The 13,487-nt window shown below is 34.4% G+C and overlaps 2 protein-coding genes across 4 annotated transcripts; both read left to right on the top strand.

Annotated features, from left to right (window-relative positions):
• Positions 1-4,681: 4,681 nt before the first annotated feature.
• On the top strand, positions 4,682-13,178 carry LOC107850350 (putative late blight resistance protein homolog R1A-10). 3 transcript variants are annotated; one of them, XM_047401535.1, is made up of 9 exons: positions 4,682-4,903; positions 5,486-5,746; positions 5,888-6,173; positions 6,255-6,832; positions 6,924-7,087; positions 7,341-7,510; positions 7,909-8,381; positions 9,921-12,659; positions 13,043-13,178. In XM_047401535.1, exons 8-9 carry the CDS (start codon positions 10,916-10,918, stop codon positions 13,117-13,119), a joined length of 1,821 nt encoding a protein of 606 aa, XP_047257491.1. In that variant the 5' UTR covers positions 4,682-4,903; positions 5,486-5,746; positions 5,888-6,173; positions 6,255-6,832; positions 6,924-7,087; positions 7,341-7,510; positions 7,909-8,381; positions 9,921-10,915; the 3' UTR covers positions 13,120-13,178. The 3 variants fall into 3 exon arrangements, with proteins under 3 accessions (XP_047257491.1, XP_047257488.1, XP_047257494.1); XM_047401532.1 differs by having other exon boundaries at positions 8,486-12,659; XM_047401538.1 differs by lacking the exon at positions 7,909-8,381.
• Positions 6,072-7,064, top strand: LOC124899160 (cell division cycle 20.2, cofactor of APC complex-like). The gene is made up of 3 exons (XM_047413346.1): positions 6,072-6,406; positions 6,706-6,832; positions 6,924-7,064. Exons 1-3 carry the CDS (start codon positions 6,072-6,074, stop codon positions 7,062-7,064), a joined length of 603 nt encoding a protein of 200 aa, XP_047269302.1.
• Positions 13,179-13,487: the final 309 nt, after the last annotated feature.

Raw genomic sequence — 13,487 nt, 5'->3', positions numbered from 1 at the left:
ATATATATATATATATATATATATATTATATGTTGCAACAGATATATTATCTGATGCAACAGGTTAACTATTTGTTGCAATGGATGATATATCTGTTATAACAGATGATTTATCTGATGCAACAGATATATGATCTGTTGTCCAACTCAGTGTAAAAAAAATGATTTCTGGAAAGAACTAATTATTTTAATAATTATAAAGCTGAAAAGTCATGACATAATCAGAATATTGCTTAATTTAATTAAGTCATAACTTTTTATAGTAATCAAGAATGTCATTAATAAATGGAAGTGAACAGTTGTGCCTTTAAATCTGCCTTATTAATTTATATAATTAAAAAGTCAAAAAATTTGGATGTCATGAAGATAATTTATTTTTTAAAAAAATATATATATTATATGTTGCAACAGACATATTATCTGATGCAACAGGTTGTCTATTTGTTGCAACTGATGATATATCTGTTGTAACAAATGATTTATCTGATGCAACATATATATTATCTGTTGTCCAACTCAGTTTAAAAAAAATGGTTCTTGGAAAGAACTAATTATTAATAATAATAAAGATGAAAAGTCATGACTTATCATAATATTGATTAATTTAATTAAGTCATAACTTTTTACAGTAATCAAGAATGTCATTAATAAATAGAGGTGAACAGTTCTGATTTTTTGCCTAACTCATTCAAGTTCAATCTTCTATAAATAGGTCTCTCATTACTCAGTCATTCAATCTACTACACACTATTTATACCTTTCTCTTGTTACACCTTCAACCACTTTCTCTTCAAGAACTTGATAGCTTTTTCCGGTCTCTGGTAAGTTGTTTTCTTGATTTTTGTGTAAATATTCATTGTATATTACATTACATTCGAATTCTTTCTTTTCTTACTTTTGTTTTTACGTGTGTTTTGTCAACTTATGCGTTTTCTTGATATGGCTGATCCTGTGTGGGATATCGCTATTTTACGAGATGCCATGCGGGAACTGCAGAAGGAGGTTCATGACCTGCATTGGGATTTGACCGCAGTCAAAGTAAGGATGCTGCGGGAGATCCACAGGCTGAGGAGGGCACTGCTGCTACCCGTTGAAGATTGGCCGGCTGGCCATACAAATAATAATGATGTTAATAATGATGATAATAATAATTAAGGTTTTTTTTTCTTTTATCTATGTATTTTTTTTGTTTGTTTTATAAAAAATTATGTTTGATGCACTTGACTTTTTATTTCTTATTTAATTTTTGTGCTGTCTATTTCTATTTCTTAACAAATGAAATGTCTACAATTAAGGAATAATTTGATTCCAGTATCAATAGCAAGAACATATGAGTTATCTGTTAGGTTTTGTGTGTGACAGGAGCTGTATTTTGTTGTTCGAAACATATTAGTAATCTGATGAAACAGATTATTTATCTATTGAAACAGATTACTAATCTGGTGCAGCAGAATTCCCATCTATTCGATTCATAATCATATTACGAGCACCTAGAACCCTTAAACATGAAGCCAACATGAGTCTACTGTTACAACAGAATATTTATCTGGTGCCGCAGATAATGGATCTATTTAAATAGATTGCTCTTGTATTGCATTCATGTTCGCGTGCAAACTATTGTTGAAAAAACAACACACTAGCAGTTACCCAGATTCAACTAAAAAGCATAATCTGACTTATCAAAGTCTCCTCTCAAGTAAATTCCAAAGTTGAAAGTGATTTACGAAATAAAATTTGACGTAAGAATTTGGTCAAAGAGCAGTAGTTGGGGTAACAACAACAACAACAACAATGGTCAACAAGAAGAATATGAAGATGATAATGAAGTATAAGATGATGATAATGAATCAGAAGATGATGAATAAAGCAGCAGCAACAATGAACAACAAATATCGTGAAGAGAGAGAAAATAACAACAGATGAGGAGAGACAAAAATGCACCTTTTTTCCCTTCGTTCCCCGTTATATATTAACTAACATTTGAATCAAAGTGTAAATTTTAAAACTTATGGGTTATTTTGAAATTTTCCAAACTTTCTTAAACCATAATTAAGTAATTGTCACCTCTACTCAATTATTAAGACTTGTGTCACCTACACCTTATTTTAAAACTCTTTTGTCACCTGTGGCCCAAACCCCATCTTACTTTGTCCAAATGCAAACTCATGAGAAATCTTGATTATTTGTTGAATGTTAATCTCATAAATTCCTAAATCCTACACCTTTAAGTTTTAATTATTAAAAATAATAATAATTTTATCATAACAAACTAACAAGCCAAGTCATTAAAATTGAATACGAATAAATAATTTAACCTATAACAATAATACATATACAATACATTACAAACTGAAAATTAATGAAAAACTTGTCAAGATCACAAAATCCACATATTAATAACTAGCAGTAGAAAAAAGAAAGTGTAAGGTGTAAAAATTTTCAACAAAGTGTAAGGTGTAAAAATTTTCAACTTTTGTGTACCAAATAAAATCATCAAGGAACTTATAATAAGGAAGGTTAAGAATGGATTTCTAAGCATGCAACATATACTTCTATATCATATCAATTTTACTCTGAATTTAACGGTACATAAAAAAAAAAAAGTCTTGCATATCATTACGTCAAATATTATTTGCATGTTAAAGAAAAATAATTTGAACAAACTTCCTTATATTGGAATCAAGTCGTACATAATCATCACGTTACATTGTACAAAGAAAGGTTGAATGTTACTTCTTATGAAAATAATTCACAAAAAAAAATAAAAAAATCATGAAACCAGAATTACAAACGGAACCTCAAACTCTAACAACTTGTCTCAATTTTTCCAGTTGGTGTACGTTTCCTCTTGTTTATTTTGGTTTTCTCTTTTGTTTTGTTATGCCCATCAAATGTTATTGTCTTTCTTGTTTTGTAAGTGTTTCTGCTTTTGTGGCTGCATGTGTTGTTGTTTTTTGTCTTTGATTTTTGTCCGTGTGTCCTAATTTATTATTATTATCTTCTTTAAAAGAAAAAAAGGGAGTTGAGAAAAATGTGGGGTGGTTGAAGGTAGTTTAGGATAAGATATGATTTCAAATGTTAAATTTTTTTTTTCTTTTAAAGAAAATAATAATAATAAAAAATAAAATAAATAAATAAATAAATAAAATAATAATAATAATAAAAATAACATAATAATAACTAATTAATTTTTATATTTAAGAAAATATAATAAAAGTTTAAAAATAGTCAAAATAAATATAATTAAGATAGTACTAAAACTACTAACTTTTTTGTTTAAAATTAGAAAAATATATATTTTTCAAAAATTTTGCATTATTTTTAAAAATTAGAATAAAATAAAATACCTCAAAATTAACTTTATTTTTTAACTAAAAATTTATTAAAATAAAATAAGAATTTAAATAATATTAGACCAAATATAAATATTTAATATCGAAAAATATATATTACACTTGGAGGAGGGTCAAAAATCACGTGTCTACATTTGTTGCAATAGAAGCTATTGCAACGACATTAAATCGTTGCAACAACATCTATTACGATGCTTTTGTTATTCTATTGCAACGCTTTTTGAATACCTATTACAACTATTTCATTACTTGTTGAGACACCTATTTTCATCTATTACAACGGTTACTAACCATTACAATAAATTTTATTGCAACGACATTAAACCATTGCAATAGATTCTATTGCAACAACATTAAACTTTTGCAATAGCATCTATTGCGACGCTTTTATTATTCTGTTGCAACGTTTTTTGACTACCTATTGCAATGGTTTATTGATCTATTGCAACAATTATTGCCACATGTTATTAAATTGAAATGATTTATATAAATAGTCACTCGTATTAATGTAAATTTTTATTTACATACATAATAAATTATAACACAATATATACACATCACAACAAAATTATTCATTAATAATCTCATAATTCAAAATATGCAACGAGCTAGTAATTTAAACCCAAAAGAAAAATGTAATCAAGTCCAAATGATTAGTTAAGTTTTTACATACTAGCAAGTTCGAGTCACAATAAGTTAAAATTTCTTGTTGCATGATTGGTAACTAGGTGTGTGATTTTTTCCTATCTCGTGAGGAGGCATGTGAACTAGTTGAGCTAGGTGATTTCGTCATCTCCCATACAATGAGAAGTATAACACGATTGTAGTCAACATGTAAGTTATTTCTAGAGTGTTAGTAGTTGTTACATGATTGCTCCCCAAAGTCTATTGCATCCTTCACTATTTTATTTTATTTTATGATGAGGGGAGTTGTTAAAAGCCTATTTGTCTATGTGTGAAAAGCTTTTAGTGGTAGCAATCAAGTTTGAGTCGTCATGAGCATTGAGTGATACAATGAGGGCATACATATGAGCTAATCCAAGCATAGAAAGACGAGTTTCAGATTTCACTAATAGATACAAACAAAGATTGCTTAAAGTCGAAAATGAATGAGCGAGCCTAATTCTAATATACTCAAGTTAGTGTTCACGTGAGAAATTGAAGAAGTTGTGGTTGAGTAAATCACTTAAAAAAAAGGTGATTTAAAGAGTTGTAGTTTAACTACAATACTAAGAAGACAAGAGTTGGAAGTGAAAGAAAAAGTTTCACTTAAACTAAATATGCTAAACACAATCAAAATAAAACGAAAACGCACTCCCCCAACTTCTTTTCTTCCCGCCTTTACCCAATCCATCAACGTTGGCTCTATATAGCCATTACGTTAAAAAATTTCCCCCCTATTTCCCCTCTCTCACTGTTGCTCTCAATAAATTTCCCCCTCTCCTCTCATTGTTGCTCTCAATAAAGTTGCTCTCAATTTTGACAGATTATATGGATAGATACAAAAGTGTGCCTCTTGTCTTGTCTCGTAACATAAAAAATAAAGAAAATGTACGGTTTTTTAATCCTTGTAGTCTTGCACTTCCGAAATACTTATTGGGTTTTGATATTTGTATGAAATAATGTTGTTGTTGTTGTTGTTACAAGATTGGGTTTTAGAGGATTAAGTGGTTGATTTTGAATTTCGGTGAATTTCAGCTTCTTAGATTTTTTGTTAGGGTTTTATAATCGAGCCAGTTTGAGGACTACCTGTGCCACCAGACCTTGTAGTACCTAGTCGAAGGAGTTTTGATGCTATTTCAGCCAGGTTCTTCGATCATCCTAGCTGTATTAAGTGGTTGATTTTGAATTTCGGTGAATTTGGGTGTAAATGATGATTGTATGATAGATGATTCTAGGCCCTTGGATTTGAATACAATTTAGTGTCTCCTTTTGATTTAATATTTGTTTATGTGGGTTTTGATTTTCGCTTAGATTTTTTAGCAAATTCTGGTGAATTTTGATTTCCATTATGCAATCTTAATTCGTTTGATCGGTTTGAGTTGTGTTTTGATATTTATATGAAATGTTGTTGTTGTTGTTGTTGTTACAAGGTTGGACTTTTAATTGATACGTTTTTTTTCTTAAATGCAGCTGGACAGGTTCATTCCCAATCGCTCTGCGATGGATTTTGACTATGCACATTACATGCTCACTGGTGGCAAGGTTAAAAAGGAACACGTTGGAGTAAATTCTTCATCTTACTTGAAGCTTTTAGCATAAGTTTTCAACATGAACAGAACGAGGATCCTTGCTTTTAAGAATAAAGCTCCACCTTCGGCTGACAGAGTTTCTCAATCTCCATCACATATTCAACAGTCAAAAACCGTTAAAAAGAAGAGATACATTCCCCAAGTGAGTTTTTCTTTCTTCCTCTTTTTACTGTCTTTTCTCTTTTTGCGCGTGTCCATGCTAACTGTAGTTATTCTATTAGTGTAAATAAGTGTGTTAGCTTGGCTTTTCGTTCCTAACTTAGAACTTTTTGCTTCTTAACAGTCTGCGGAGAGGACCCTGGATGCTGCTCCCGACATCCTAGATGATTTTTATCTCAATTTGTTAGACTGGGGAAGCAGTAACGTTATTGCCATTGGGTTAGGGAATTCTGTTTATCTGTGGGATGTGGGATGCTTCTGATGGGTCGACTACTGAGCTTCTCACCATTGGTGATGATTTTGGGCCCATGACTAGCGTCAGCTGGTCACCAGATGGAAGACGCCTTGCAGTTGCCTTGAATAATTCACACGTTCAGCTGTGGGACACCTTGCAGGGGTCTAGCCGATTGGTAAGTGGTTTCTTTCGCGTCTTCTTTCTACAGAAGTCAACTGCAAGGGTTACGAGGTCTAACATCTTTCCATCTACACAGCTGAGGACGTTACGAGGACACAAATTAAGGGTTGGCTCACTTGATTGGAATGACAACATACTGACAATTGGAGGCATGGATGGTATGATCATCAACAAAGACGTGCATGTAAGATCCCACGTAGTTGGAACATACAGGGACACACTCAGGAGGTATGTGGATTGAAGTGGTCTGTGTCAGGCCAGCAGTTGGCTAGTGGAGGGAACGATAATTTGGTCCATGTATGGAGCCTGTCGATGGGGTCTCCTAACAATTCACACCAATGGATCCACCGAATGAAAGATCATACAGCTGCTGTAAAAGCTCTTTCCTGGTGTCCTTTCCAGATTAACATGATTGCCTCAGGTGGTGGCGTTGGAGATTAGTGCATCAAGTTTTGGAACACCAATACCGGGGCATGCTTGAACTCTATCAACACATGTTCACAAGTCTGTTCCTTGCTTTGGAACAGACACGAGCGCGAGCTTTTGAGTTCTCACGGCTTTACCGACAACCAGGTCACTGTTTGGAAGTATCCTTCTATGACGAAAATTTCAGAACTTTTCGGTCACACATTACGAGTTCTTCATATGGCTCAGGTATGATTTGCTAACAAATCACGCCACATTGTGTTCGTTTATGCTCATACTTCGCAGTGCCTTACTGACTTTTCTTCTCGACATGTTTCAGAGCCCGGATGGCTATATTGTAGCGACTGCAGCAGCGGATGAGACACTAACATTATGGAATGTTTTTGGGAATCCTGAAGAGAATAAGCCTGTGCTAAAGAGAAAGCTAGAGCCATTTTTTAACTTGGCACAGATTAGATAAGTATTGGAGTCGGTACAGAGAAGGTTAGCAAATGTATTTTTGTTACATATATAGAAAGACAGTTTAGGGCAATTTTTTGTAGTGTACCATTTGAATGTATTATAGTATAATCTTTTGAAAGTTAATAAATAGAATTGTCTATATACTACAAGCAATTGTTCTTGCATCTTTGGGGGTTGTGATGAATCACATGCATTCATGGATGTGGTCTAACAATCAACTAAACTAAAATGAATCACGGAAGATCAATGTTTTAGTAGTTATCAAAAATTGCAGGTACTTACACGAGATGCCTCAAGGATTTGCGGATAGTATGACACTGCAGCAAATTGAGTTACATGGATGTAGGCTTTCCCTTGTGACTTTTGCTGAGCAGATCCAGAAAGAGCAGTTAGAGAGTTCGGGAAGTGACATGCTCAAAGTTTATGCCTTCGACACAATTAGAGGTAATTAAACAATTTAGGATGAATCTTCGACATCCATTGTATGAACTGTGCTTAAATCAGTAGATGAGAATTCACCAATTGATTGTGATACGATATTCTGTGCATAACTACTATATCATTGAGTTCAATATGACAAGGAAAATGAATCATAACTTAGAATTAAATTGTGTTGTTTTAGACTACATCGTGTACTTTTTAGTTGAATAAAAGGGAATGTGACCTCTAAACTCAAATTGTTGGCACATGAATTTTGCAAAGCAAAAAATCGGTTACCTACATCTATTAATAAGAGGATATTTTGAACACTGGTGTTGTCTGGTTGAAGTAAGATATGTTAAATCTGTTTAAAGTATGTGAATATGTGTTACACTTTCAGAAAATTCACTTGTAATTGACAGAATTTGATGGAGATCATGGAGAAGTAATGAAAATGGTTGAAGAAGATTCAAACAAAGATTTACAGAATTTCATCTGAATTTCGTATATTCTGAAGGTTCTTTTCAAAATTAGAAATCGAGATGGCTGCTGTAACTTCTCTGTTGGGAACAATTAAAATAATTCTGATGATGAAAATGAAGTACGATTTGCTGAAAGGGTCAAAGATCTAGCACGTGAAGTAGGAGACAAAGTTGAGTTACACATTAGGAAGAGGCTCATAAGGTGCTTCTTAAGATAATATAACGAGTCTTCCACCTTCCAACAAAGGCCAATAAAAAGGCTTCTTTAAGATTTTATGACGAGCTACATAAGACATCGACTTTGTGATGCAAGGACTCATAAAGCTGAAGGAGAGTAATAGTGAGCTGGAAATTTGTCATTTGGTGGTTCTAGTTCACCACGATCGCATGTTTCAACCCTTGAGAACAACATGGTGAGTTACAACATTGAACAAGACCACACGCAAGGTCAACTTAAGGTCAACATTTGATTTTTTTTTTAACCATTTTTTTTTAATACAACACATTATCCTACTAGGAGTAACCGGTAAAGTTGTTGTCATGTGACCATGAGGTCATGGGTTCAAGCCTTGGAAACAGCCTCTTGCAGAAATGCGGATTAGAATAGAAGGTTAGTAGATAGCAACATATTGTTGTTATCTGTCCACACTCGTAGTTGTAATATTGCTCCTATTATTTCTTGTATTTTGATTATCTATATTGTTTTGTTGTAATTAGTGTCATGTTGCTACTTGTTGATTTGTTACTAAACATTATTTCTTGTACTTTTATTACTTTCTTTTATATTTATAGGCTGCTTTGGACTATTTTTTCCTTAAGTCAAGAGTTTACCAGAAACGATCTATATACCTCTAAGTTAGTGGGAATGTGAAAATTGTTCCGTTTTAGTTTGCAAGGTTCCTTGTTCTGATTGAGTAATATTTCTCTTATCAACTTTTTTTGGTATTCCTCTTTATGTTTGTATAGTTTTTGGTATTGCAATACTAATATAGTTACTTAATGTGACTGATTCAATATTCTTGATTTCTAGTTTTGAGACTGCATAGAAAAGCTAGGGAGGCAGAATAAGATTTTTTTTTTTTCCTGTAATATATGTTTTAGAAAAGCATTCAATGTGCCAAAGCTTGTGTGGTTGAATATGAACATGTTATTTGATTTAGGTAAGGTTGAGGGGCTTTCATCTGAACATATCGTGTGTTTACGTCTTTATATATTTGTATTGCTTCTGCCTTCTTGTCTGGTTCATATAATTTTTCTAGTTTGAAGAATCTAGGACTGTTTCAATATTCTGTAAGTCTATTCAGACCAGCTATCAGTCACCGTTTGGTTATTAATAATACTATACTTTGGTAAAAATATTGTATTGTTGAGACTTTCTGTTACTCTCTTAAGGGAATGACTGGATTTATTGTTTGTTCTGTTATTCTCTTAGGGGAATAACTAGGCTTTTTGTTGTTCTAGGCAAACTTCATGAGAGTTACAATTGCTTGAAATTAATGACTACCTATGTTGACTGTGATATATCGTATCTCTTTTTTGTTTGTTTTGTTATTCACTGTACACAGATTGCTTTAAACTATTTTTTCTTGAGCCAAGGTTTATCGAAAACCCTTGTAGTGGGGTCCTACCCCGGACCCTGCGCATAACGGGAGCTTTAGTGCACCAGGCCGCCCTTGGCAAAATTCTTAGCTTCGCCAATTAAGTCTGGGACTATAGTCCCACAATAATTTAGTCCGTGTAACAAACGACCACTTTACAATGTGCAATAGTTGACTTCTGTTTGGCCATTTTTCTTCCTTATCCCTTGTTTGTGTGGACCAAATTGAATGAGGGAAAGCAACAAAAATATGTCTCTTTTTTGTTTGTTTTGTTATTCTCTGTAGTCAGACTGGTTTGAACTGCTTTTCTTGAGCCAAGGTTCATCGAAAACAACCTTTCTATCTTTGATGTAGGTCCCATGATAATTTATTCCGCGTAACAAACGACCCCTTATTGTGTACAATGTGCAATAGTTGACTTTGGCAAACTATGTTGTTTTGTGTACAACAGTTGAGAGCCATTAAGATCTCTGAAGGTACTTGTTTGGGAAATGGCTGCCTATGCAGCTGTGACTTCTCTGATGGGAACAATACACCTTGTATCACAATCCAACATGGATCTGCTGGAAGATCATAAAGAACAGTTGAAATTACTCTACGAGAAGGTTGGCTCTCTGCTAGAGTTTCTTGATGATGAAACAATGATAGATTTGCGAAAAGAGATCAAGAATGTAGCAGAAAAAGTAGAAGACGAAGTTGAATCATACATTCAAAGAGAGGCTCAAAGGACGCTTCTTAAGATCCTGCGACGAGTCCTGCACCTTCCAACAAAGGACAATGGGAAGCTGTTTAGGTTCTGTCAACGAGTTATAGAAGACGTTGATTCTATCAAGGAAAATCAGCAGAAGAAGAAGAATAACAATTCTCAAATTAGAAATAACCCTTCCCTTGTTGGTTCTAGTTCACCACAATTCCATGTTTCATCCCTTGAGAATGACATGGGGGGGCACAATAGATTGTATGCGAAGTCAGCTTAGGGGATGTTCGTCTCAACTGGAAGTCATATCCATCGTTGGTATGGGCGGTATTGGTAAGTCTACTTTTGCCAAAAAGATGTATTATGATCCCTCAATTGTGAGCTTCTTTGATATTCGTGGATGGATTACTGCGTCCAAGGACTATAATTATCGAAATATACTTGCATGCCTCCTTCAAGATGCTATTGGGGTGAAGGAAAAGCTTGATAAATTCAGCGATGAAGATCTAGAAGATCATTTGCAAAAAGGTTTGAAGGCAAGGAGGTATTTGATTGTTGTGGATGACATATGGAGCATGGAAGCCTGGGATGAGTTTAAACTAGGTTTCCAGAAAACAATAATAGAAGTCGAATATTATTGACTACTCGTGACATGAAGGTTGCTGAATATGCTAGCTTTCCGAACGTTCCTTTTCCAATGCGTTTCCTGGAGCAAGAGGAAAGTTGGAATTTGTTTCGCCCAAAGGCATTTGACAAAAAAGTCTGTCCTATGAAATTTGACAATGTTGCAAAGGAAGTTGTGAAAAACTGCAAAGAATTACCACTTGTGATTTCTACGGTTGCAGGAACTTTATCCGGCAAGAGGACGCTGGATGAGTGGTGGAAAGTAGCTCAAACTGTGAGCTCACTAGTAAACCTTGATGATTATCAACGTTGCTCAGGAGTACTCGTTTTGAGCTACAATCATCTTCCTCCGCACTTGAAGTCTTGCTTTCTGTATTTTGGAGTTTTCCCAAAAGCTAGAGAGATTTCAGTAAAGAAGTTGCTTAGACTATGGACTGCAGAAGGACTCTTAGAGCTAAAAGGGCTCGAGGAACCAGAAAAATTGGGTTCTAGTCTTTTACAAGATCTTATTGATAAAAGTCTAGTTGTCGTTGGCGAGCAGAGTTTGGACGGTAAAATCAAGGCATATCGAATTCACGATCTTCTCCATGATTTATGTTTGGGAGAAGCTGAAAGTGAGAATCTCTTGTATGTTTTAAATCCCCCAGTTTCTAAAGGACACCAAACAGTTTTTCCTAAAGGTAGTCGGTGGGTGTCACTTCATTCAACACGAGGTTACTTTTCTTCCATTCGTTTTGATGATCTTATGCGTAGCAAAACGCGCTCTCTTCATATTTCTTTCAGTATAAGCATAGATCGTCTTGTGTTAAGACTAAACCATTTCAAATTTCTTAGGGTACTGGACTTGGAGAAAGTGAGCTGCTACGATTTACCTAGAGAAATAGTACAGTTATCTTCATTAAGGTATTTTTCTATGATGGTTTGTAAGATTACTAAAGATCTATCGATTTCCAAACTTTGGAATCTGCAAACTTTAGTCTTCCGTCAAAGTTATCGAGGAGCAAGCCCTCCCATTATTTTATCAAATGGAATTTGGGAAATGTCTCAATTGAGGCATCTCCAGGGGATGTACTTGTGTTCTCCTCCACAATTATCAGCTAATGAAGTTAAGTATCGGGCTCTGGAAAACTTGCAAAGTGTTTCTGGGTTGAGTTCGCGTTGTTGCACAAAGGAAATCTTTGAAGGGATTAAGAAAGTGAAAAAAGTGCAGATTTTTGACATGGTGCATGAAATTTGTAGTAAGCTCAAATGCCTAGATAATCTGATATGTTTACATGAGCTCGAGGAGCTAAGTATTGAAGGTTACATATATAGTTTCATAAGGCTTCCGCGTCTGGAATTTTTCCCACCAAATCTCACGAAACTGACAGTTAACAATACTCGTCTACCTTGGAAGGAAATGACGATCATTAGCAAGTTGCCCAAACTCAAAGTGCTTCAATTGAAGAAATATGCCTTTGATATGAAAATAGTCTGGGAGTTAACAGAGATGGGATTTCCTGAATTAAGATTCTTGCTCCTCGAGGAGTCGACACTTGTTTATTGGAGAGCCGCCGATGATTATTTCCCATGCCTTGAGCGTGTAGTTATCAGAAACTGCAGGTACTTACACGAGATTCCTCAAGGATTTGCGGATAGTATGACACTGCAGCAAATTGAATTACATGGATGTAGGCCTTCCCTTGTGACTTTTGTTGATCGGATCCAGAAAGAGCAGTTAGAGAGTTCGGGAAGTGACATGCGCAAAGTTTATGCCTTCGACACAATTAGAGGTAATTAAATAATCTAGGATGAATCTTCAGCATCTATTATATGAACTGTGTTTAAATCAGACGATGAGAATTCACCAATTGATTGTGATATGATATTCTGTGCATAACTACTATAGCATTGAGTTCAATATGATAAGGAAAATGAATCGTAAATGTAGAATTAAATTGTGTGTTGTTTTAGACTACATCATGTACTTTTTAGTTGAATAAAAGGGAATGTGACCTCTAAACTCGAACTGTTGGCACATGAATTTTGCAAAGAAAAAAAAACGGTTACCTACATCTATGAATAAGAGGATATTTTGAACAGTGGTGTTGTCTGGTCGAAGTAAGATATGTTAAATATGTGTTACGCTTTCAGAAAATTCATTTGTAATTGACAGAATTTGATGAAGATCATGGAGAAGTAATGAAAACGGTTGAAGAAGATTCAAACGAAGATTTACAGAATTTCATCTGAGTTTCGTATATTCTGAAGGTTCTATGCAGAATTAGAAATCAAGATGGCTGCCGTAACTTCTCTATTGGGAACCATACAATACAACAGTTTCCACAATCCAACGTAAACCTTGGTGAAGGTCACAAAGAACAATTGAAATTACTCTACGAAAAGGTTGTCTCTCTGCTAGAGTTTCTTGACAATTCTGATGACGAAACAATAAGGTCAAAGATCTAGCACATGAAGTAGAAGACAATGTTGCAACGAGTCTTCCACTTTCCAACAAAGGCCAATAAAAAGGCTTCTTTAAGATCTTGTGACGAGCTACATAAGACATCGATTCTGTGAAGCAAGGACTCATCAAGAAGGAGAGTAATAATATGCGAGCT

This window comes from Capsicum annuum, chromosome 1 (assembly GCF_002878395.1).
Source record: "Capsicum annuum cultivar UCD-10X-F1 chromosome 1, UCD10Xv1.1, whole genome shotgun sequence".
Taxonomy (NCBI): Eukaryota; Viridiplantae; Streptophyta; class Magnoliopsida; order Solanales; family Solanaceae; genus Capsicum; species Capsicum annuum.
This window is presented reverse-complemented; position numbering and strand designations above follow the sequence as displayed.

Bases quoted from the DNA above. Each gene is read 5' to 3' on its own strand.
- LOC124899160 (XM_047413346.1), top strand. From the start codon at position 6,072: ATGACTAGCGTCAGCTGGTCACCAGATGGAAGACGCCTTGCAGTTGCC. The intron at 6,407-6,705 runs GTATGTGGATTG...GCTTTGGAACAG, and splicing joins TACAGGGACACACTCAGGAG to ACACGAGCGCGAGCTTTTGA. The intron at 6,833-6,923 runs GTATGATTTGCT...GACATGTTTCAG, and splicing joins GAGTTCTTCATATGGCTCAG to AGCCCGGATGGCTATATTGT.
- LOC107850350 (XM_047401538.1), top strand. From the start codon at position 10,916: ATGAAGGTTGCTGAATATGCTAGCTTTCCGAACGTTCCTTTTCCAATG. The intron at 12,660-13,042 runs GTAATTAAATAA...TGTAATTGACAG, and splicing joins TGCCTTCGACACAATTAGAG to AATTTGATGAAGATCATGGA.